The 27,102-nt window shown below is 44.2% G+C and overlaps 1 protein-coding gene across 1 annotated transcript; it reads left to right on the top strand.

Moving 5' to 3' along the window:
• The first annotated feature begins 5,073 nt into the window (after positions 1–5,073).
• LOC136481790 (cytochrome P450 84A1-like) lies at positions 5,074–7,007 on the top strand. The gene is made up of 2 exons (XM_066479082.1): positions 5,074–5,971; positions 6,076–7,007. Exons 1-2 carry the CDS (start codon positions 5,084–5,086, stop codon positions 6,712–6,714), a joined length of 1,527 nt encoding a protein of 508 aa, XP_066335179.1. The 5' UTR covers positions 5,074–5,083; the 3' UTR covers positions 6,715–7,007.
• Positions 7,008–27,102: the final 20,095 nt, after the last annotated feature.

Below are 27,102 nucleotides of genomic sequence, written 5' to 3'. Positions count from 1 at the left end.
GTATCTTCATAGATTGTGTGGTGACTTCTAGTTAGAGGATTGATCGATGAATTCAAAACTAGCATGTGTACGTGTTACAAAGTGCTAGCTAGACCTAGCCTTAGTGCTTAGTTTGTTTTTGAAGTGGTATCTAGAAACTTTCATATAATGTTGATCTCATAGGGTTTCTAGTGTTTTTTATGTCTAGCTAACCATGATGCTAAGGATGGAGTTCAAATGGTGATCTTCAAATGGAAACCACATATTCAAGTGGTATACATGCTACAAAGGTTCATCCTATACACCTTATTAACAGTAAGTATTGTTTATTCTCCTACAATTCCTATCTAGCATATGTGCAAGCTATAACCCAAACACACTAGCACATATGTAAGGGGAGCTAACATTGTTGGATCTTGTGAAACTTAATCCTTCCCAAGTGGTCTTCAAGCTAGATAAGCAACACAATGTCCCAACCAAGTTAGCAATTTACAGATGTGTGAAGTGCTAGCTTGGAATTTCAAATTAATTCCTATCTTTGTGATGGTTATCATCAATTACTAAAATGGAGGAGATTGAAAGCCCTATGTTTGGTCTTGGTAATTGAGACAACTAGTGGACTAACCTTTTGCTAAGTGTTTGATTAAGCTAGGTTTGGTCCACACTAAGATGGAGAGCAAGGCTTGAAGATGGATGAAGGATGATCAATCCAAATGGAGCAAACTCTCAGTTTGAAAAGAAGAAAGAGAAAAACAAAATCCAAGGTTATGGAGTCCATCTCACTACGGACTGCATCCTTCCAATATTCTGCATCAGGTGATGCAAATGCCTCTACAATGGTCATGGGAGTATCATCCACAAGGTACACAATGAAGTCTTTACCAAAAGATTTTGCAATACTTTGTATCTTACTCCTTCTAGGAGCTACACCACTCTCATTCTCTTTGTTTTCAAGTGGGTTTTCAATTGGCTCGATTGTGAGCATGGGTTCAGGAATAAATTCATTTAAAGAGCTAGGCAAAGGATAAGCATCTTTCATATGGAATGAATTTTCAAAGAAGATGACATCCCATTACTCTAGAAGCGAATCAACTAAAATATCTAGCGTGTCTAATTATATCATCGAGAACTTATAAGACGTGCTATGGTGCACATATCCTAAAAGGATACAATCAACTATTTAATGTTCGATGTCCGAGCTTGCGTTTCTTATTAATTGGTACACTAACCATGGCCAAACAACACCATGTATGCAACTAATGGAGTGATGGTTTCCTTCCTTTCCATCCTTCATAGGGGTCATGTCACTATTTTTTTGGGAACTTTGTTCAGAACATGACATGTTGTCAACATAGCCTCCCCCACAATGCCTTGGCCATACCAGATGTTCCTAACATGGCATTCACCAAGTCCATTAATGTTCAGTTCTTTCTTTCGGCAACCCCATTAGATTGAGGCGAATAGGAAGGTGTTTGTTCATTAATTTTCCCATTCTCTGAACAAAAAAGAGATCAAACTCTTATGAAAAATACTCCATGCCATGATCAAACTAAACACGCTTTATCTTCTTTTCTAATTGATTTTCCTCCTTAGCTTTATGTCTTAAAACTTTCTAGCCCCTCATCTTTAGTTTTTAGAAGAAACACATAGCAGTACCTAGTTGCATCATCAATCATCGAACATAGAGAGTATCATTTTCCTCTTTTGTCAACACACCATTCACCTCACAAATATCATAATGTATATGAGTTCTTATAATGTTGTGTGCCTCTCATCTACAGCCTTGTGTGGCATACGAGGTTGTTGCTTGCAAACATGCTTGACATATAGAACCTTTGATAACATAAAAATTAGGAATTAAACTCATACTGGATAGTCGTGACATACAACCAAATTTAATGTGACACAAACGAGAATACCATACATCAGCCACAAAAATTTGAATCACAAACATGGTTCACCACTTTATTATAGTATCAACAAGTGAAAAGAGGAACAAGCCTCCGCTATCATAGCCTTTGCCAATAAGTTGGCCAAACCTCTAAATGACTACTTTATTTGACTCAATAACCAACTTGAATCTATCTCAACACAGGAGGGATCCACTAACGAGGTTCTTCTCTATTGAGTGGGCATGTTGCACATTCTTGAGCCACACGATCTTTCCCGAAGTGAAATTCAGATCAATCAAACCAACACTAAGAACAGTACGAGTCGTTGCCCATCATGATGGTTGAACCTCTCGTGACCTGGTAAGATGAAAACATGGAGATATCAATACAAACATGAATATTGGCTCCTGTATCTATCCACCAATCATTAGATTGACATGTAGAAAATATGCTAGGTAAATTACTGTACCTATAGCCTCCATTCGGATTGCGAATAGTCACGTTGGCAGATTTTTGCCCAGGTTGATTCTTCTTGCCCTTGCGGTTCTTGCATTTCTTTGCAAAGTGCCCACTCTTGCCACAAATGAAGCAGATGTTCATCTTCTTCTTCTTGAATTAAGTAGTCTGAGCAGCCTTTCCTTTTCCCTTCTAGTTCTTCTTCCTAGTTTGCTGTGTCATGTTGGCGCTGGACTACCCTTTGGGTGCTGTTGGTGGAGCATCCTTTGCCCGAGCCTTCTCTTCAACATCAAGACCAGCTAACAAATCTTCAACTGAGATTTTCTATCATCTATGTTTTAGAGCTGTGGCAAAATTCCTACATGATGAAGGCAACTTGGCAATAATGCCACCCGCCACAAACTTATCATGCAAGAAATGTCCAAGTTGTTCAAGCTCCCTTACAATGAGTAGGAACTCATGATCTTGTTCCACGACAGATCGATTGTCAACCATTTTGAAGTTATGGTACTACTCCATCACATACAGCTCACGCCCAGCATATGAGGCAAGGAACTTGTGTTCAAGCGCCTCCAACAGTTCTGTAGCACTTTTGATGTTCATTTAAACACCACACAGCTGGTCAGAGAAAACCCTAAGGACGCATCCTTCAAAAACCGTCGTAGCCGTAGTAAACTCCTGTACCTCTTTCTTAGATCCGAGAGGTGCTGCGGGAGGACTACTCATGACCTAAAACACGCCCATAGCCAAGAGCCACAGCTAAGCTCTTGTCTACCATCTCTTGAAATTCACACCAGTAAACTTTTCCTATTTCATCGCATCATAGTATCCAACCATCACTAAATGCCTATCAGGAATGTTGGAAATAATAGCAATTTAGTGATGAATAAATTAATTCTGGTACTCAGGAAAAAAGCAATAACAAGTATGATAGGTGTGCGATTCAACACAATTAAACCTATCTCAGATACATATTCTAGTGGATCGTAAACCAAAGACTCTAGCACTATGATCTCAGGCTAACTCAGACTCACTAATGCTAGCAACAAAAGAAATGTGAGAATGAACAGCAGAAAAAGTAGAGACATTCTTACAGTGAAGTCATCGGCACTAGAGATAGTGCAAGAGTAGACAAAGCAGACGTTCAGCGAGCTGTCGCGGCGACGCTTCCCAAAATCCTGATATATGCCCTACCCCATGCAGGGACACGAGGAGGCGTAGGCTTCGGAGATCTGCTCTGCCGGCACTGATGACACATCAGCGAGGGGATGGGTAAGACGGAAGCGGCCAATACAGAGGCACGAAGAGGAGATGAATAGGTATATATTCTCAAGGACGTCTCGACCAAAATGTAAGCACACATCGCAGCATATGGTAAGTAACCATCCATGTAATCACAGCGTAATTTTCTCCTCGCATGCAAAAAATCTAGAGTGGCAAAAGGAAGTTGCGCACCCGCAAAGGCGAAGCAAGAATTTGTCATACCATTCACACGCACGTGTTTTTTTTTCCTTTATCTCCACAATAGCTTCAAGTACACGGAGATAACTCAACTATTTAAGTTGGCTTCACTCCTCCTAGAGTAGCAATGTAGGACTATAGTTCCCCGTCATACCATGCATGTGTGAGTTTTTTAGCAGAACCATGCATGTGTGAGTGAGGCCTTAAGATTTATTGGAATTATTATACGGGCAAGGTGTTTGGATCTAGGAACCTAAAGTTTAGTCCATCTCACAGCATCGATGTTCGGATGCTAATTAGAAGGATTAAGCATGCACTAATTATAAAACTAATTGCATAGATGAAGACTAATTTGCGAGACAAATCTATTAAGCCTAATTAATACATTAACACATGTTTACTCTAGCACCACATTGTCAAATTATAGACTAATTAGACTTAATAGATTCGTCTCGCAAATTAGTCTCTCAATCTGTGCAATTAGTTTTGTAATTAATTTATGTTTAATACTCCAAGTTAGTGTCAAACATCCCATATGATAGGGACTAAAGTTTAGTTCCTGGAATCAAACACCCCCAACTAGAGCCCTAAAATTTAGGTGGGCACCGAAATCCTTCCTCCGACCCCTATTTCTGGGGCTATAGGCCAAGCCCCCAATGTACAGGTTTTATTCTACGCGCCTTCGTCTCCCTGCGTGATCGCTCCCTCCCCGCTTTCGCCGCCATTTTTTCCTGCACGCTAGCGGCTAGGGTTTCCTGCGCAGGACCGTGACACCCGGTGCGACGTACGAGGCTCCTCCCTCCCGGTGTGGACTTCTCCGTGCGAACTACTCGGAGCGAGGTTGCTCCCTCCCCAACGTGGACGCTCCCTTCGGCTCCGGGCGATTCGTTAGACAAGAGCGAGGAAAAAGGGATGACAAGTTGGTCCCATATGTCATAGACTATTACGATGGGTTTGAGGGCTTCTGCTAGAGCAGATATAAAATATGAGGCTCTAAAATGTGAGATAGCCCTCAAATAAAAGTAGGGCCCTGATTTGAGGCTCCTGCTCGACATGCTCGTAGCAGGGCTAAATGGAATCCAAAGCTAGTGTTGTTTATTCTATGAGAAGCAAGACAAATAAAATTATTCTCTTTTTTTTGCGAACAAAATAAAATTATTCTTCTGAACGCTAGTGACATCAAATCGATGGTTCTCTCTTCTGGATCTGCCCCATTGCCCCTTGTACTAACTCTATATCAATGCAACCTAGCGAGCTAGCTAAAACTCACACTGTCACACACACCTATTGCTGGCATGGCCACGATCGCCATGGAGTGGCCCAATGACCTGCTGAGCTGGGTGTTCCTAGCTTCACTAGCAGTCGTGCTCTTGCAGTTGCGGCAACGGAGCAAGCTCCCAATGCCACCGGGCCCCCAGCCTCTCCCAATCATCGGCAACATGATGATGATGGGTCAGCTAACACACCGAGGCATGGCGGCGCTGGCAGAGCGGTACGGCGGGCTGCTGCACCTGCGGCTCGGCCGGCGGCACGTGTTCGTGGTGTCCACAGCGGAGTACGCGCGCGAGGTGCTGCAGGCGCAGGACGTCGCCTTCGCGAACCGGCCGGCGACCACCGCGATCGCGTACCTCAGCTACGGCAACGCCGACATGGCGTTCGCGCACTACGGGCCCTTCTGGCGCCAGGCGCGCAAGCTCTCCGTCACGAAGCTCTTCAGCCGGCGGCGCGCTGAGACGTGGCTCGCCGTGCGCGACGAGTCCGAGGCGCTCTTGCGCGCCCTCGCGCAGCGCAGCGGCGAGGCGGTCAACCTGGGCGATCTGGTCTTCAGCCTGAGCACGAACGTCATCTACCGCGCCGCGTTTGGCACCCGCGGGTGCGAGGGCCTGGGCGAGTACACCGGCTTCCTCAAAGAGTTCTCCCAGAACATTAGCGCGTTCAACATCGGCGACTTCATGCCGTGGCTAGCCTGGATCGACCCGAACCGCCGCCTCCGGGAGACACGCGACGGGCTAGACAGGTTCATCGACAAGATCATCGACGACCACATACAGAGAGGCAGGAGTTCCACGGACGCCCAAGCCGACATAGTCGACGAAATGCTCGCCTGTATCCCTGGTGACGCCGTCGATGACCGGCATGGCTCCCTCCGCCTCACCCGCGGCAACATCAAGGCAATCATCCTGGTACGTTCGCGTATGCATCCATCTCCGACCCTTCTCGAAATAAACTTCACGTGCTCATGTGTCATGTATGCATGCATGGATCGTACGACGTCGCATTCACGCAGGATCTCATGTTTGGTGGGACGGAGACGGTGGCGTCGTCCATCGAGTGGGCGATGAAAGAGCTGCTGCGGAACCCCGACGACCTACGGCGTCTGCAGCAGGAGCTCGCCGACGTGGTGGGCATGGACCGGAACGTGACGGAGTCAGACCTCAGCGAGCTCCCCTTCCTGACGTGCGTCGTCAAGGAGACGCTCCGCATGCACCCGCCGATCCCGATGCTCTACCACGCGACAGCCAAGGACTGCGTCGTCGGTGGCTACTCCGTGCCTCGGGGATCCCAGGTGACGGTCAACGTCTGGGCCATCGGCCGCGACCGCCGCACGTGGAAGGACGACCCCGACGTGTTCCGCCCGTCACGGTTCGCCGCGCCGGATGGCAACGCCTTCGGGCTCGACCTCAACGGCAGCTGCTTCGAGTTCCTGCCCTTCGGCTCCGGCCGGCGGTCGTGCCCCGGGATGGCGCTGGGCCTGCACGCGCTGGAGCTCGCCGTCGCGCAGCTCGCGCACGGCTTCCACTGGGCGCTGCCCAGCGGCATGAAGCCGTCGGACATCGACGTCGCTGATGTATTTGGGCTGTCGGCGCCGAGCGCCACACGGCTATACGCCGTGCCTACACCCCGGCTCACCTGCCCGTTGTACTGATCGAGTTACTGGACACGAAGCACGCGCTCCCGTGCGCTCGATGTGGCAATTTATTTCTTACTGATGCTCACCGGTCACCACGCGTTATTTACCTATGTGTACCACTGTACCAGCGTCAGCTGCTTTGTACTATTCAGTCGTGTGGGTGTCACGAGTTCATCTATCGTGAGCGACGGACACACATGCAAAGTTGCTTTTTTTTCTTTTTTTTTTTTGAATGAAAAGCACATACAAGGTGCCTGTTGCGCCCGATTCATGTGCCGAGTTGAGTTGGGCAAATAATAATGAATAAAAAGATCCATCGAGGTGCTCGATTGCTGTTGTGAATTTAAACCATTTTTATGTTTTTCTTTAGGGAATGTCCAATCCATCGAGCTATGAGCCTGTTCGGTACGTACCCATTCTTTACGGCAGCGGCAGCAGCTTCAGATGCAGTTCTCTCTCACACAAATACTGTACATCAGTGGCAAGGGCCGTGATAGCTGCAACGAATGGGACCATTAAAGTCCAAGTGGATAGTTTTGGGACGTTGTTTTCAAAACTATGGTCATATAGAACGAAATGAAATTTGATCAAACACTCACTGTCAATACAAAGTTTATTCAATAGTTTTCATAGGTATTTAATTTCATGACTTATACAGAGAGTTGATAATCGTGCCAAAAGAGTCTCATTTCTTCTCTATCTTCTTAAATATACTGCCATGTCATATAAAATGCTTATATGGCAGTCAATTTAATGCAAATGAAACTCATATGAAACTCCCACTTAAACTGGTCAGAGAGAGAGGAATGCTTAGCATGCACTGGAGGAACGGTTTGTTAGCTCCTCTCTTGCCTCATCTTAACTTGTATTGCCACGCGTGCCCGGCCCGGTGGATCGAGTGGGCTCCAACGGATCCAGGGGCGAAGGCACCCGCCCTGGCAGGTGGCCGCGCCCCCAAGCAGCGGATCTAGGGTGGCGCTGCAGATCTAGGGTGGTAGTGTGTTCGTCTCCCTCACAGGTGGCGGGATCCGGCGGCAGGATCTGGCTACAGCGCGGCGGGCGCACGGGTTCCGGCAGCGCGTCCATCTCCCTCACTGGCGGTGCGAGGAGGCCATGGCACTCGGTTGCGCAACATCGGTGCTGGCAGCGTGGGCTAGTGGCCAGCAGACTCGGTGCTAGGCTCCCGAACAGGGCTCAGTGGGCTTTCGCTTTTTTAACCTATCAGCCTGTTCGGTTGGCTGGTTCGTATCGTTACTGGTTCGTGAAGAAGTACTGCTGGCTGGTTTATATGAGAGAAAAATACTATTCTGATTGAAAATTTACGATCGTTTACTGATAAATCACAGTCAAACGAACGGGCTGTTTTCACACGTGGGTTTTGTGCCCATCTCTGTTATTTTGATTAAATGCTGGCGGGGTGTCGCGCCCGCCTGCGTTGATTTTGATTGACGTAGGCTTTTGCCTGCAGGCAGACCTGGTGCCCATCTTGGGAAGCAATTTTGACCGCGTAAGGATAAGATCTGTGTAGTAGTGCTTGCTTGCCATGCAAGTTCTGGTGGTTTAGTACCCAAAACCTTATCTTGGTTTGAACTATAAATGAGATGATCTAAATATATTTTCTGATCATTTCGACGAGAGGAACATAATGGTGGAATCTGTGATGCACTTTTTGGGTACTTTTTTTTGGCTGTCAACAAATACTTACAAACTTTTTATGCTAATTAGGTGTTATGATATATTGTGGTACTTGTATCAGATTTGGAATATTGATCAACAAGCATTGGTTCAATAATGGATCTATGTGATCAACATTTTTAAGTTTTTCTCATCAATACTTTTTTTCATCTTTTATGAGTTTCTGCCAACCGTTTTCCCCTATATTTTCATGTATTGCATGCAAAGTGATATATAATGATTCCAATATATGTAGAAGTTTTGAAAATATATTTTTATGCATGTACATCATTGTATACTGCCCAAACTCTTCAAAATATATATACACTTCAATAGTTTGTGTATCCAAACACGAATTGGAATTGGCTGCTTCCTTTGATTCCAACTATCAATTACTTACATATCTAAACAATGGCATTGATATTTATTAACGATGATTTCATCAATATTTTGGATGGTAAAGAACATCACAAAAGTGTCACTTATGAAAGGGCATAAGCCAACCATGAATGATTTTTGTTCAAATAACTTGGTTCCACATGTACATGCTCTCTATTTGAATTTAGGTACAAAGTGGATGAAAAACCAAGCTTGGGGGAGCCAACTTGACACGTTGGCCGACCACCAAGTATGGCCAATTGACCATCCGAATACATCATCATGATGGGCAATGCTTCTAGAAGCTACCTGCAAAAGATGGGCTTGATTGGCCATAATTGACACATCGGCCGATGTGCATATTTTGGCCAAATTAGCTCAACTTTGGTGTAGAGTGAGGTAGCACTATATATCCCCACCTAGAAGGTGTAGCCCACTTGTCATAGGGCTACCAGAGGGGGGGTCGGCCAACCCTCCAACTTCCACCAAACCACTTCATACCCACTCAAGATCAAGAGGAGAGGCCCCACAAGGAAGGGAGGTGGCCTGCCGCCTGTCATAGCGTGTGTGTGTGTGGGTGGGGGGGGGGGGGGGGGGGGGGGGGGGGGGGGTCAGCCGACCTCCCAAGGACACCCACCGACCTTGCCATCACCATAGCATGCCTCCATGCATCTCCAAATGAGTAAGACTGAAATTTTGAGTTGGACAATACATGCATCTGCCTTTTTTAGGTGGACAATACTTGCTTGTAACATAAGTCACGAGGCCTTATACCAACTTTATATCGATGCAACCAAGCTAAAACTCACCCACCTATTGAAGTCAGGTTTTGAAAACAATTTGTTGTGTCCTGCTGGTACTGATCCTTTTCATAGTGTGGTGTCGGTTTGGTTTTATAATTAATGTATTATTGGGATCCAAATCATTATTCGGAATTAGTATAAACTAGCTTTCCTCTGAACTGTACTTGTAGCTGGGATGGCCTTGTCTCAAAAAGTATATGAACAGATAACAAAGCTTTGTGGCAATGTGCCACTACTTGTTATTCGAACTATACAAACCAAAAGGGGATTTTGTGTATCATGCAGCACTGCACAAATATTAAAGAAGACGATAATGGGTGATCCTCGTGGGAGATATTAAATGGAAAAAAAGGATGAGGATGAAAAGGCTTCATCAGGTCTCGCTTGTGTTATAATATGGTTCAGATCCAAAGTCTGAGGTCCTACAACTATGCCATGCTTTAAAACGCTTCTATTATTCGCTAGCAGATTTACATCTGAAAGCCATTTCCAATAAAAAAGGAATACTCACTTTGATCTGTATACCACCTACTAGTAGAGAACAGGAATTTCGGTTTTTGGCTTTAGTCTCAGCCAGATTTCGTCCTAGGACTAAATAGAGCAGTCCCGGTTGAAACCACCAACCGGGACTAATTTGTTATGTATGAATAATGCTCGAACTGAAACTTATATGTATAGACGTATATTAGTACTGTAGAATATGTATACGAAAAGCTAATTGAAACAAAAAAGAATTAGAATTTAAAAGAAACCATAAAAGAAAAAGAAAAGAAAAAAAGAAAAAAAAAAGTAACTTTAGTGTTGGTTGGCAATACTAATCAGGACTAAACGTGCCAGCCCCGGGATAAGGTCTGGAGCTCCATTTAGTCCCGGTTGGTATTACCAACCAGGATCATAACCCCTTTCAATCCTGGTTCCCTGACCTGGGACTAAAGGGGGCCTTTAGCCCCTTTCATTTTTGTCAACTACTCTAAATTTCTCTATTTCTAAACCTTGAAATGAGCTATATACATATATTAGCAAGGTGCATACTAGTTTTTGATGAACTACTGTAAGCTTCCTTCAGCTACATATGCAAACTATTAAGTGATTTTGAGCTCAAATGGCGTATAAATGAAAAAAAATCACCATTATTCCCAATATAAAACCACAAGTTTCTCTATTTCTACACCACGAAATTTGCCATGCTAGTGATAAAACATGAGCGGGTGAAGTTGCTAACCTTTAGAACCAAAGAATGGATGTAGGAATGAAGTCTTAACCAATCCCGCAACAATGAACTCCTTCCACGGGCAAGAACAGAGAGCAAGCAAAGCTCTAAATGGCTTGGGCTAGAGGACGAAGATGGATAAAGTATATAGACCAGGACTTGTAGTCCCAGTTTATGGTTCAAACCCGAATTACAGGTCATTTTATAGTCCCGGTTGGAGCCACCAACCAGCATTAAAGGTTTGGTCATGACTAGTAGCTTCAACCGGGACTAGACGATGACCTTTAGTCCTGGTTGAGAGCCACCAACCGGGACTAGAGGTCCCCTCCTGCAAAAGCCTACTGCAAGCCTGCAGCGCTAGCCGTTGGGCATATGACTTTAGTCCCAGTTGGTGGCTCCAACCGGGACTAATGCCCTCTTTAGTCCCGCGTTCAAATATGGCCGAGACTAAAGCCAAAAACCGAAAGCCTGTTGTCTACCGGTGAGCGTTTTCTCAAACGGGACTGTAACCCATATCTGTACTAGTGCACCAACTACTGCACAAACAAAGGACTACCTTGCAAGGTGAAGTCATAAGTCAAGTCATGATAATTATGGATAGGAGTTTTCTTGTTGGAAAACAATAAAAATTCATAATTTCAGTGGATAGGGAGAAAGCAATGAGTAGCTATTGCATCAGACTACTATTTTTTATTTCACCCTTGAAGATATGGTTCCACGCCATAGTTTTTCCATCCGTTTTCATCTTTACATGTGCTCAAAGATAATCAGCACCTGTGAGGATCTTGGCCCCTAGGGATATGTTTTATAATACCATAAAAACTAGCAAGTTGTCCCACACAAATAGGGCAAGGAGCTAGTTTGCTTATTGTAGTATTTGGATTTTTTATTTTAATCTTTTTTGCAATTATTTTGTTTATTTATTTGGTTATATATAATTGCTTTCTCCCTATGGGTCTTCAACTCTACCTAAGTGCTATTGTCATCTTTCTCGTCTTTTCCTTTTTTCTATTATTATCTCATAACTTAGGCCAAATAAAAAAAAAAGAAAAATCCATCGACAAACCAAACGAGCCCATCCACGGGCCCATCGAGCCCATCCACGCGCCGCCATCACCGCTCGTGGGATCTACCGCCGCCACCAGATCTAGCCGTGGCAGAACCGCCTTATTTAATGCCTTACAGGAGTACTTGTCTTCCATTAGACACTAAGTACTCAAGGGAGGACACTAAATTACGCAGTTCCGTCGAGCACACCTCAAGGGAGAATCCAAAAATCCATATTTTTCCATCAAGGATCACAAATGAGAGAATAAAGCTTACAACATTCTTAAGTCATTTCTTACATCACTTTCCATACAACATCAGAGTATAATATTTATTGTTTATAACAGCGGAACATAACCATGTTATCAGTGTTTCAGCGGAAATAAAATCATTTAATGACAAGTTAAACATTAACATGATGATCCGTTATATACATCATAACAGGTTATAAGTTTTTCCATTGTAAAATATTTTGGGTGGAAGTTTCAAATAAACTCTATGTCCTCGCTGAGCCCACCAGGAGGTTTCCACACACAAGTGTCATCTCCACATGTTCTTCTCACCTGCAATAGGGTAGAACAAACCCTGAGTACTCAATTGTACTCTGCAAGACTTACCCATCAGGAGCAAAGAAAAGACTCCAAGGGTATTCAAGGCTATCTGGCTTGTGGATTTATTGCATCTGCAGGAGCATTACTAAACGTGCGTCCTTATATTCAATTTTATTAGCAGTCATCATTAGTTCATTAACTAACCATTCTATGTAAGCACATATGCTACTTTTAAGCAGGTGGCGAGCAATCAAGGACCATTTTACCATCTTTCATCTTTCAGTACTTACTACGGTGCCAGATTGTAGAATGGTCGTGCTGTATCACCCGGTGATTCGCGAACCAATGTATCCTAGCTGAGTACCCCAAAACACACGTTCTGCTTGTACCCTAGGCACAAGCAGGACCAACCCATCACTCTCCTGTCAAGGGGTCCAGGTCTCCAGTCCAAACATGGACTCCAAGCCCCCACACCTGAGTCTAGGACTTGGTGTGGTGCTTAGACCTCCACCATCCCTGCCTCCAATTAGTCTGTCCGGAAAGAGCCGGAACCCACGACAAGAGAGCAACGAGCCTTCCCTGCTCCCATAAACAAGTATGTGCTCAGGATAATAAGTCTGTGACCTGACTAGAATCCAATGCAACAGTCGGTCCTTAACCGACATGGACTAGAACAAGTGCAATCCAAGCCTGGCTCAAATGCCAAACCAAGTTCAGATCCAAAGTACCATTCTACCCAGTTCTCTAATTATCATTCGTATATATTCCATGTGATAGTAATATAATAACAACAATAATATCTTTCCTATCTCTCGCGAGTGACATGCAATCACTCGACTTCTACCGAAATCCTATAGCATAGCAATCTACACGATCATGTCATACTAGTAAAACTCATAGGATAAGGATATATATATGCAAGTGGGTTTCATTCAACTCCTTAAACTTAATGCACAAGCATAAAATAAAGTGTAGAATAATAGGGGTTATGCACCAGGGCTTGCCTGGGTAAGGTATAACCAAAAGTTAGCTTTTCATCATGGTGGCACGATCAGCAAGTCACCATCTGCTTCTGCTTCTCCTAGACGACTCCACTATCCACCGTTGCTCCTATCATGGTTGAAGCTCTAGTTTGGTTTTGGTTAATTGATGAAACCCTAAGTGCTAACCTAGTTTATCAAAGTGATTATGAGATAGGTAGCACAACTCCAAGTGATGAAGCAATGGCGAAGATCATGACAATGGCGATGGCATGGTGATGATCAAATGCTTAAACTTGGAAAAGAAGAAAGAGAAAAATAAAAGGCTCAAGGCAAAGGTAAAATTGTAGGAGCCATTTATTTCGGTGATCAAGACACTTAGCGAGTGTGATCATATTTAGGATCGATAGCCATACTATTAAGAGGGGTGAAACTCGTATCGAAATGCGGTTATCAAAGTGCCACTAGATGCTCTAACTCATTGCATATGCATTTAGGATCTAGTGGAGTGCTAACGCCCTCGACAATGTTTGTGAAAATATGCTAACACATGTGCACAAGGTGATACACTTGGGGGTTGGCACATTTGAGCAAGGGTGAAGAAGATAGAGATGAAAAGGAGTTAGTCACGCTGGTTACAGAGTGATCGGACGTGTCCGGTATGATGACCGGACATGTTCGGTATTCGGTGACAAACTCAGCGACCGGACGCGTTCGGCCGCCACACCAGACGCGTCCGGTGTGAATCAGCAAACATGGTGTTTGGTGTGGAACAGTTGATCGGACGCTGGCAGCATTCCGGTCCGGTGTGACCGGACGCGTCCGGTTGTCCGTGGGTGCTTACTGTACTCGACCGGACGCTGAGGCTCAGCGTCCGGTCAGTTTTTAACTGACACATCCGATCGGCCTAGGAGGCTTACTGGACTCGACCGGACGCAGCGGCTCAGCGTCCGATCATTCATGTTTGAGTGTCCGGTCGTCGACAAAATGGGCAGCAACGGCTAAGCTGGTTTGAACTAGACATGTGGCAGTCTGGGAGCTACCGGACACGTCCGGTAGGCAGGACCGGACGTGTCCGGTATTCACGGCCGGAGCGTCCGGTGCATTGTGACCGGAGCATCCGGTCGATGCGCAGTCAGCCAAATATTTGAGCCAACGGCTCTATTTCGTGGGGGCTTCTATTTAAGCCCCATGGCTGGCTCAAGATAACTCTCTTGCACATTTTCATTGACATAACAACCTTGTGAGCTTAGCAAAAGCCCTCCCACTCATCTCCATCATTGATCCATCATCTTTGTGAGATTGGGAGAGAATCCAAGTGCATTGCTTGAGTGATTGCATCTAGAGGCACTTGGTATTCGTGTTGCGCTGCGGATTTCGCTCTTTACTCTTGGTGGTTGCCACCACCTAAATGGCTTGGTGCAGCGGTGGAGGATCGGCATGAGTTGGTGATTGTTCATGGTCGCCTTTGGTGATTGTGAGGGGAGTTGTACCTTCCCCGGTGGAGTGCCAAAAGGTAACTCTAGTAAATTGCTCGTGTCATTGAGTTACCTCACTTGTGCGTAGGTTCTTGCGGTGTCCAATCGTGTGGGCGAGGTTTGTGAAACACCTCTTAGCCGCCGAACCACCAAGTGTTGGTCGACACAATGGGGACTAGCGTGTTAGCAAGCACGTGAACCTCGGGAGAAAAATCAGTTGTCTCTTGCCATTTGATATTCTCCTGGTAATTGGTTTCATATCCATCTTATGATTGGTTCATTCCTCTACACGGCGGTATAACCATCCTACTCACTCATTTATATTCTTGCAAACTAGTTGTAGCAAGCTCTTTAGTGTAATTAGATTTGAGAGCTTGCTTTTATTTAAGTTTGCTTAGTGGAGCTCTATAGAGTAGAAAGTTTGAGAGCTCTTAGTGAGTAGTATCATAGCAAGTTGTGTGTCTAGCTATCATTGCAACTAGAATTATTGGATAGGTGGCTTGCAACCCTTGTAGAGCTAGAGCAAGTTTGCATTTCGCTATTTGTCATACTAATCAAATTGCTCTAGTTCATTTGTAGATTTTTAAATAGGCTATTCACGTCCCCCTTTAGCCATATTAGGACCTTTCAAGTGGTATCAGAGCTGTGGTCACCGTTTGATTAAAGGCTTAACAACCTCAGTGTCAAATTATGGCTCAAGTTGTGTTCAACCATGTGGGGGGCAAACCACCTTTCTTTGATGGCACATGCTATGATTATTGGAAGAGAAAGATGAGGATGTATCTTGGTTCAATCAATGATCAAGTATGGGAAGTGATCGAGAATGACTATGCTATCATTGATCCCGATGATCCAACCAACCAAGATAAGATCAACAAGCAATGCAATACAATGGCTCTAAACACCATATACAATGCCATTGATTCCAAGGTGTTTGAGCAAATCAAGGATTGTGAAAGAGCAAATAAGGTGTGGAAGAGATTGGAGGAAACATATGAGGGCACACCGGCGGTGAAGAGTGCCAAGTTGTATATCCTCAAGGATAAATTGACAAGCTTCAAGATGAAGGAAGATGAGAGCATTCCGGAGATGTTCCATCGTTTGCAAGTATTTGTCAATGATTTGAAGGCATTGGGAGAGAAGATCAAGGATGATGATGTCTCTCATCGGTTCTTGATGTGCCTACCTCCAAGATTTGAAATGTTGAGATTGCTCATCATAAGAGGAGGATTGAAGGAGATTACCCCTAACCAAGTACTAGGTGATGTCATGACCCAAGAGACATACCATGTGGAAAGGGAGGGGGATGACAAGGATGACAAGAAGGAAGAAGAAGACAAGAAGAAGAAGAGTATAGCATTCAAGGCTAGCTCATCATCATCCAAGAACAAGGGCAAGTCCAAGAAAGAATCAAGCGATGATGATGATCTTAGTGATATTGATGATGAAGCTATGGCCTTATTTGTCCGCAAGATGGGAAAATTCATGAAGAATAAGGGCTATGGTGCAAGAAAGAGAAGAGATCACACCAAGAGTAAAGAGTATGTGAGAAGATGCTACAATTGCAAGAGCCCCGATCATGTTGTAGCAAATTGCCCCTACAATAGTGACAATGATGAGGATGAGAAGAAGAAGCACAAGAAGGGTAAGAATGAAAAGAAGGAGAAGAAGGAGAAGAGAATGACCTTCCAAAAGAAGAAGAACGGTGGAGGCTATGTAGTCACTTGGGATAGTGATCGTTCCTCGAATGGTGATAGCTCTAGTGATGATGACAAGAAATCTATCAAGAGAGCACTAGCAAGCAACGCCATCAACAAGAAGCTCTCCATCTTTGACACTCCATCGACATGTCTCATGGCAAAGCCTACCAAGGTAAAATATGATGAGAGTGATGATGATGAATGTGAAAGTGACTCTTGTAGGAATGATGATGATGAGGATGAGGAGTACACCAAGGAGGAGCTCTTGGACATGTGTGAGCAAGTGCACGCTTGCAATGAGATGAAGAGAAAGGAGTGCAAAGAATTGCGCAAGAAAGTAAAATTTTTTGAGCAATCCTTTGATGAGCTCAATGCTACTCATGAGAGGCTAATGGAAGCCCATGAGAAGCTTGGCAAAGCTCACTCTAAGCTTGAAAAGGCTCACTCCTCTCTTATTGAGCAAGTCAAAGTGGAGAAAGCCAAGAAGGAGCAAGTGATCATATCATGTTATGTGGGACTAACATGTGATCTTATTGATGAATCTATTTTTGTTGCTCCCACTAACACTTCCTGTAGCACTACCACTTCCACTTCACCCTTGAGTGATGGTCTCACTTGTGAAAACTCACTAAAAGTGGAAAATGAGACCCTCAAGAAGGAGGTGAATGAGCTCACTCGTGCCTTAGGCAATGCCTATGGTGGAGATGCCCGCTTGCTATAGTGCTTGGGTAGCCAAAGGTTTTCTCTCAACAAAGAGGGATTAGGCTATACCCCCAAGAAAGGCAAGGTGGCCTTTGTCACTCCCAAAGTTAGCTTTGTGAAGGGCAATGGTCGGTTTTGCAATAGATGCAAGCAAGTTGGGCATATAGAGCAAAATTGCAAGACTAACAAGAACAAGCTACCTAATGTATCCTCAATCAAATTTGATTCTTGTTACATGCTTTACAAGGGTGCCAATGGTGTGAAGGCTAAGTTCATTGGTATACCAATTGTGGGCCCAAAGAAAAAGGCCATTTAGGTACCAAAGACCTTGGTAACTAACCTACAAGGACCCAAGCAAGTTTGGGTACCTAAAAAGAATTGATCTTCTTTTGTAGGTAAATTATAAAGCCGGAGAAAGGCATTGGGTGCTTGATAGTGGGTGCACACAACACATGACTGGTGATCCAAGAATGTTCAATTCAATCAATGAAAGCAAGAGCAATGGGATTGATAGTATCACATTTGGTGACAATGGAAAAGGCAAGGTCAAAGGGTTTGGTAAGATTGCAATATCCAATGACTTAAGCATTTCCAATGTGCTACTAGTAGAGAGCTTAAACTTCAACCTATTATTGGTAAATCAATTGTGTGATCTTGGTTTCAAGTGCATATTTGGTGTGGATGATGTAGAGATCATAAGTGTAGATGGCTCTAACTTGATATTCAAAGGATTTAGATATGAGAATCTATACTTAGTTGATTTCAATGCTAGAGAAGCTCAATTGTCAACATGTTTGATCACTAAGTCTAGCATGGGTTGGTTATGGCATAGAAGGCTTGGTCATGTTGGAATGAAACAATTGAACAAATTGATTAAGCATGACTTAGTTAGAGGCTTGAAAGTTGTCACATTTGAGAAGGATAAGCTATGTAGTGCATGTCAAGCCAGAAAGCAAGTTGGTAATACACAACCTAAGAAGAGCATGATGAGCACATCTAAGGCATTTGAGTTGATGCACATGGACTTTTTTGGACCTACCACATACACTAGTATTGGTGAAAACAAATATGGATTTGTGATTGTGGATGATTTCACTAGATACACATGGGTGTTCTTTCTTGTTGACAAGAGTGATGTGTTTGCAACATTCAAATCATTTGTCAAAGGCATTCACAATGAGTTTGAAACAACAATCAAGAAAGTTAGAAGTGACAATGGAAGTGAGTTCAAGAACACTAGAATTGATGAGTTATGTGATGAATTTGGAATTAGACATCAATTCTCGGCCAAGTATACTCCTCAATCAAATGGGCTAGTTGAAAGAAAGAATAGAACCTTGATTGATATGGCAAGATCAATGTTGAGTGAGTACAATATGAGTCATTCATTTTGGGCCGAAGCAATCAACATGGCTTGCTACTATAGCAACCAACTCTATTGTCACCCCATGATGGAGAAAACACCTTATGAGCTATTGAATGGAAGAAAGCCCAACATAGCATACTTTCGGGTTTTTGGTTGTAAATGCTACATATTGAAGAAAGGCACTAGATTGAGCAAGTTTCAAAAGAAATGTGATGAAGGTTTCTTGCTTGGTTACTCCACTACTAGCAAGGCTTATAGAGTTTGGAATTTGGCTAGTGGTACTCTTGAGGAGGTTCATGATGTGGAATTTGATGAAATAAATGGTTCCCAAGAGGAAGATGAGAATCTAGATGATGTAAGAGGCACTCAATTGGTCAATGCAATGAAGAACATGGACATTGGTGATATAAGGCCTAGAGAGATGATTGATGTTGAAGATGACAAGAACCAAGTGCTCTCTAACTCAAATGTGCAAGCTAGTGGTTCTCATGATCAAATCCAAGCAAGCAATAGTGATGGCAATGTGCAAGATCAACAAATGGCTAGTTCATCATCTCAACCAAGTGATCAATCAAATGCTAGCAATCAAGTGCAAGTGCTTCAACCAACCAATGTTGCAAGAGATCATCCATTGGACACTATCATTGGTGTTATTTCAAGAGGTGTGCAAACAAGATCAAGATTGGCTTCATTTTGTGAGCATTTCTCATTTATGTCATCCATTGAACCTAAAAAGATAGATGAAGCTTTGAGGGATGTTGATTGGATCAATGCTATGCATGAAGAGCTAAACAACTTCACAAGAAACCAAGTATGGGATTTAGTTGAGAGGCCTAAGGATCATAATGTGATTAGAACAAAGTGGGTCTTTCAGAACAAGCAAGATCAAGATGGGATAGTAATAAGGAACAAAGCAAGATTAGTGGCTCAAGGTTACACTCAAGTTGAAGGTCTTGACTTTGGAGAAACATATGCCCCGGTTGCAAGATTGGAAGCAATTAGGATCTTGTTAGCCTATGCTTGTGCCCACAACATCAAGTTGTACCAAATGGATGTGAAAAGTGCATTTCTCAAGGTATATCAATGAGCTTGTGTATGTTGAGCAACCTCCTGGTTTTGAAGATGAAAAGAAACCCAACCATGTTTACAAGTTGAGAAAGGCTTTGTATGGATTGAAGCAAGCACCTAGAGCATGGTATGAGAGCATGGTATCATCTTTGGATCAACAAATCAAGAATTTTGTGAGGAGTTTGGCAAGATGATGGCAAGTGAGTTTGAGATGTCTATGATTGGAGAGCTTAGTTACTTCCTTGGTCTTCAAATCAAGCAAATGATGAATGGCACATTTGTGAGTCAAGGCAAGTATATCAAGGACATGCTCAAGAAGTTTAAAATGGATGATAGTAAAGCTATTAGTACACCAATGGGGACAAGTGGAAGCTTAGATAGTGATGCTAGTGGCAACATGGTGGATCAAAAGATGTATCGGTCTATGATTGGAAGTCTACTCTATGTGACCGCATCAAGACCGGATGTGATGTTTAGTGTATGCATGTGTGCTAGATTTCAAGCCTCGCCAAGAGAAAGTCACTTGAAAGCAACAAAGAGAATATTGAGGTACTTGAAGCATACACAACATGTTGGATTATGGTATCCCAAAGGAGCAAGATTTGAGTTGATTGGATATTCAGATTTTGATTATGCGGGATGCAAAGTTGAGAGAAAGAGCACATCGGGCACATGTTAACTATTGGGAAGATCACTTGTGTCTTGGTCATCAAAGAAGCAAAATAGTGTAGCACTTTCAACCGCCAAAGTGGAGTACATTTCGGCCAGTAGTTGTTGTGCTCAATTACTTTGGATGAAGGCTATCTTGAGTGACTTTGGAATCAAGTTCAAGCAAGTGACATTGCTATGTGACAATGAAAGTGTCATAAAGCTCACCAACAACTCGGTTCAACACTTGAGAACAAAGCATATAGATGTCCGTCATCACTTCATAAGAGATCACCAACAAAAAGGGGACATTTGCATAGAGAGTGTGGGCACCGAAGATCAACTTGCTGACATATTCACCAAGCCACTTGATGAGAAGAGGTTTTGCAAGCTAAGGAATGAATTGAACATACTTGACTTCTCCAATATGTGTTGATGCACCCCCACTATATGACATGCCTCTCCTTCGAGCAAAGCAAGGTAAAGTTGATTGACATGTCATCCATCCATTGCTAAGGACTTGTTTAGTGCATCTAGTCATTCCTATCATGTCCTAGGCTTATTCATGAAAATCAAATGAATTTGATGCTTGTATGGTACCACTATTACTTGTATGTTTGAAATGATCTAGTGGTAGCATATGACATGTTTGTGGGCTTGTAAAGCTAGTGTTTGATTTAGAAAATGAGCTATAAGTGTTTAACTCAACATGGTACAAGATAACCCTTACTTGGAGGTGTGAAGAAGCTTGTCCTTGGATCAAACCGAGTTAAATATCTTTTGCAAGTAAACTAGATTGAACCACATTGAAACATGATCCTCATTTCACATGGTTTTACCCCAACCTATCTATAATTTGAGCTCACCTTTTGTGCTAATTGTTGACAAAGAGGGAGAGAAACAAAGGTATGAGTGATAGGGAGAGATATGATAAAGGAAAGGGATCAATTAAAATTTTGATCACACAAGTAGGGGGAGCAAGCTCATAAACTTGTATGATGCATTTGAATGAACATTTCATTTATTTGCTTGCATGGTACAAGTTCTTAATTTTAATATCCATGCTTGTGTGATGTATGCTAGTTATAGGTTTGAATGATGAAATAGAAAACTAGCATGCATAGGCTAAGTAGCTAGACTTATGTTCATTCTATGGAAACTAGACCCTTGCATGTAATGTTGATCTCACGGGTATTCTAGTTTTTGTGTATGTCTAGTTACTAATGATGCTAAGGATGGTATAATGGTGCACTCCAATTGGTATCACGCTTCAAAAGGTCCATCTCTTATACCTTAACATCATTTGGTAGAAATTGACTCCTATATTTCCTATCTAAGCATATGTGCAAGCTACAATCCAAACTCTTAGCACATATGTAGGGGGAGCAATTACTACCATTTGGAGTTCATGAAACTTGTCCATACTCTTTTACACATGGTAGATATGCTTGGGCAAACAACATGAATTCAATTAAATCTCAATTCATATCTTTGTGAAAGGGTTGTCATCAATTACCAAAAAGAGGGAGAATGAAAGCTCTAGTTTGGTTTTGGTTAATTGATGAAACCCTAAGTGCTAACCTAGTTTATCAAAGTGATTATGAGATAGGTAGCACTACTCCAAGTGATGAAGAAATGGCGAAGATCATGACAATGGCGATGGCATGGTGATGATCAAATGCTTAAACTTGGAAAAGAAGAAAGAGAAAAACAAAAGGCTCAAGACAAAGGTAAAATTGTAGGAGCCATTTTGTTTCGGTGATCAAGACACTTAGCGAGTGTGATCACATTTAGGATCGATAGCCGTACTATTAAGAGGGGTGAAACTCATATCAAAATGCGGTTATCAAAGTGCCACTAGATGCTCTAACTCATTGCATATGCATTTAGGATCTAGTGGAGTGCTAACGCCCTTGACAATGTTTGTGAAAATATGCTAACACATGTGCACAAGGTGATACACTTGGGGGTTGGCACATTTGAGCAGGGGTGAAGAAGATAGAGATGAAAAGGAGATATGATGACCGGACACGTCCGGTATTCGACGACAAACTCAGCGACCGAACGCGTCTGGTCGCCACACCAAATGCATCCGGTGTGAATCAGCAAACACGGTGTTCGGTGTGGAACAGTTGATCGGACGCTGGCAGCGTCCAGTCTGGTGTGACCGGACACGTCTAGTCATCCGTGGGTGCTTACTGTACTTAACCGGACGCTGAGGCTCAGCGTCTGGTCAGTTTTTAACTAATGCGTCCGATCAGCCCTGGAGGCTTACTGGACTCGACCAGATGCAGCGGCTCAGCGTCCGATCATTCATGTTTGAGCGTCTGGTCGTCGACAAAATGGGCAGCAACGGCTAGGCTGGTTTGAACTGGACATGTGTTAGTCTGGGAGCTACCGGACATGTCCGGTAGGCGGACCGGATGCGTCTGGTATTCACGACCGGAGCATCTGGTGCTGCGTCCGGTGCATTGTGACCGGAGCATCCGGTCAATGTGCAGTCAGCCAAATATTTGAGCCAACGGCTCTGTTTTGTGGGGGCTTCTATTTAAGCCCCATGGCCGGCTCAAGCTCACTCTCTTGCATATTTTCATTGACATAGCAACCTTGTGAGCTTAACAAAAGCCCTCCCACTCATCTCCATCATTGATCCATCATCTTTGTGAGATTGGGAGAGAATCCAAGTGCATTTCTTGAGTGATTGCATCTAGAGGCACTTGGTATTCGTGTTGCGCTATGGATTTCGCTCGTTACTCTTGGTGGTTGCCACCACCTAGACGGCTTGGTGCAGCGGTGGAGGATCGGCACGAGTTGGTGATTGTTCGTGGCCGCCTTCGGTGATTGTGAGGGGAGTTGTACCTTCCTCGGCGGAGTGCCAAAAGGTAACTCTAGTAAATTGCCCGTATCATTGAGTTACCTCACTTGTGGGTAGGTTCTTGCGGTGTCCAATCATGTAGACGAGGTTTGTGAAACACCTCTTAGCCGCCGAACCACCAAGTGTTGGTCGACACAACGGGGACTAGCGTGTTGGCAAGCACGTGAACCTCGGGAGAAAAATCGGTTGTCTCTTGCCATTTGATATTCTCCCGATGATTGGTTTCATATACATCTTGTGATTGGTTCATTTCTCTACATGGCGGTATAACCATCCTACTCACTCATTTGTATTCTTGCAAACTGGTTGTAGCAAGCTCTTTAGTGTAATTAGATTTGAGAGCTTGCTTTGCTATGTAAGTTTGCTTAGTGGAGCTCTTTAGAGTAGAAAGTTTGAGAGCTCTTAGTGAGTAGTATCATAGCAAGTTGTGTGTCTAGCTATCATTGCAACTAGAATTGTTGGATAGGTGGCTTACAACCCTTGTAGAGCTAGAGCAAGTTTGCACTTCACTATTTGTCATACTAATCAAATTGCTCTAGTTCATTTGTAGATTTTTAAATAGGCTATTCACCCCCCTCTAGCCATATTAGGACCTTTCAATGGTATTCGTAGATACAATGCAAGAACGTAAATAACCAGTCGGTAATTGCAGTGCCTATAGTACGATCTTGCCTCTCCAACTAATGAGCTAGCTCCTAATGACTAATGCAGTTCTACGTATCCAGGGGGACAAGTGAGGCTTCGTTTCTGGAAAATTGTTCTCGCTCAGCAAACCCCCCAATTTTTTTTACATTTGATTGATTAAATATATTTTCATACTAAGGCTCATTTAGTTACGTTAACAAATTAATTCCTATGGTCTACAGAATTTATAGTGAGCACATAATAATGCTAGGAATCTACTGTAAAAATTTCAGAGCCAACACTACTACCAATTCATCACAACAATTCCTACAAGTTTATGTTTTAACAATATTATGCATCTCAAATTAATTAGATTACTATTGCAAATTCTATGAAACTATATGAATAAAATACACTAGAAGATAGATCATGATTTTAGGAACCTAACAAAATAAGTTTCACAATTTTTGGTTAGCTACACAAATTGGTATTGAATTCACAAGTTTGGCTTAGAAACTAAATTAGCAAATACTTGGAAAAAGAAAAGGGCCGACCTTAACCCATCTGGCCTGCCGGCCCAGCGTGGGGCGCGAGCCGCGGCGGCCCAATATGGCCCAAGGCAGGGGAAGCCCATGCACGCCCAACACATTTGCAAAAGAGGGATCATACCCTCACGATTTCAACTACGCCATGCTACACTATTCCATCAGTCTCGACTTTTGCACAAAACACCCCAGAAAACACTGTCTTCGCAACGACTGGGTCACCATTGCGCCCACGCGCGTCAGCGCGACTCTAGCCAGCACCGCTCGGCCATGCCGGCTTATAGAGACCCCCATCTTCATGCCTGTGAAGCCGACTGAGACATCCGGACCTACACGTGGCAGTAGAAATCGGTAGCACGTCCAATTGTGCACTAATTTCACCTACCCACGTCGACGGGGAATCCGCATGGCGGTGCGACGGGACCGGTAGGCCTATGCGCTAACAGGGGAGTAGCGGTGGCGGAGAAGCACCCGGAGGTTATCGCAGTCCGCACTATGGTGGCGGTTGAAGCTGGGGAGGGTTGAGGTGACTCGGCCACGTGAGCCCGAGCACGGTGGCGACACTCCGTGGTGGTCCCATCACGTCACCGCATCACCGACGAGGGTCTTGGCCAAGATAATGCAAGCACTAGCTAAAGGTGGTCAAGGCGAGCCTAGAAACACCCCCAATCGAACCCTTACCTCTAGGTTGGGGACTTACCCCTAAGCAGTGCTCTGTTCTAGAGATAAGATGGTCGGCGCTGAGCAATTCATCAAATTGACGGTAGGTAGGTACTCGGCCGGGAATGGGGAAGGTAGGGTGTGTACTAGTGTAGGCAATCGGGCCAAGGAGCCATGAGCTAGCAGAGCCTACCGGTGGTGGCACGGAGCTCTGGCCAGCGGTGGTTGCACGAAAGAGCAGGCGAACAACACAAGAGGGTTAAGATGACGGCCTCGGCCACTAGCTGCCCAACACGTGCACCCAGGACGATGCGATGGGCAGGCTTGACATGGAGTGCATGACTTGAAGCAGCCAGACCCTGAGTGGCACTCCAACATCCACTAGCTGAATCAAGGCGGGTAGGGAAACGTCACCATCGCTTCTGCGGTCGGCCATCGTTGTGACACGGTGGTAGGGCTCCAAGGCATAGATGGGTGTGGTAGGTAGAATGAGGGGCGGAGCAAGCACCACAGTCAATCCGACGATAGCCACCAAGGCATTGGCCTAGCCCTACACGCGGCGCAGCGGCACGGCGTGGCCTAGGATAGCATGAGGGCGCAGAGAGGCTGAGGGGCGCAGTCGCGGCGTTAGTGGGCACACGGCAGCAGCACATGCACTAGCCCGTAGGGAGAAACCGTGGCCGGCAATAGCCAAGCCTAGCACCTGCCATGCGCGTGCACATGGTGACCATGAACACTGACCAAGCGGCTGCTATCAATGATGTGCATGAATTTTAAAGCTCCGACCAAAACCGAACCATCTCGGTTAAGACTAAACCATCTCGACAAGGCTCAAGAAGGTATATATGGCTACTAGTAGTAGCAACAAACTCAGACAAAGATAAACTAGAGAGGAAGATAGAGACGTGCCAACTTGGGACTGCCAACCAGTGCCCAAGGTCAAGAACTAGCGGACCAACAACACGTTCTAGCTATTTAACGACATTTAACTAGTGATCAAAACAAGCACTAACCAAACCAACCCCTATAACATCACAAAGCACTCATTAAGATGCAAATCACTGAGCAAAAATATGCCACTAGTGTTTAGTTACATTTTTCAGAATTTAATTGCCAAAATGACATTGACATCACCATTCCGGACTTAGGAAATTCTTGGGTTAGGTTGTAACTGACAGCCATTAGCACTTTTGTCGCAATTTTTAATAGATCTAAACCTTGCTAACCTCAACCAACAAATACTTCATGCCATACTCCATACCTTATACGAACCCGTAGGAGCAAAATATATAAGCACCATTTAACTAATTCGCTCAATATAATTCGCCAAAATGGTATTTTAAACATAAATTCAAGTGTTGCCGTCTTAACAAAAAAAAGGCTTATCTTAATTTCCTATTTGATCTATGAGCTCCCAAAACACTAGTTAACAATCATCTATTTCCCAAAAGTTAATGTTGCATTTCCCTCCTACTAAACTTGTACTTCAATTTTTATTTAAGTACTAAATACACGTTATATTTTATTCTTGTTTATAGAAATTGCCTTTCATGCCAAACAATTAAAACTACTTTTCCTATTTTCTTGTTAGGATTTTCATTATCGCATTTAATTAACTAACTCACTATATTTATAGATCTATTTCTCAGGCCATAATCTCAGTGCTTAGCGAGCTCGTAACACTAGAGGTGTTACACTAGCCGTCGGGAGCCGCGGACCGTGCGCACCGCCGGGACCGACCTCCCGCCACTAGATTGGGCTGCCCACCGCCACATCCGCCACATGGTGGACGGGGAGGGGGAGCAGCCCACCGCCAGGATCTAGCCACATGCCGCTGGATCCAGCCACCAGATCAGGCCACCCACAGCAGCATTTGTGCCTGTGCCGCCACTGGCCACGTGAGCACCACCAGCAGATCTGTCGGTCGTGTGACGTGGGAGGAAGGAGAGGCGTGCCACCATGGGTGAGTCTACCCCATGTGCTGCTACCACCACCGCTGGTGGGGGCTGCCCCATGCACCACCGAGAGAGGAAAGAGGGAGAGGAGGCACGCCAGCCGTGGTGGGGCCAGCCCACGTGCCACCGCCAACGGTGG

The sequence above is a fragment of the Miscanthus floridulus genome, chromosome 9, assembly GCF_019320115.1.
Source record: "Miscanthus floridulus cultivar M001 chromosome 9, ASM1932011v1, whole genome shotgun sequence".
NCBI classification, from domain to species: domain Eukaryota; kingdom Viridiplantae; phylum Streptophyta; class Magnoliopsida; order Poales; family Poaceae; genus Miscanthus; species Miscanthus floridulus.
Note: the sequence above shows the minus strand (reverse complement) of the source record. Positions and strands in the feature narration are given on the sequence as shown.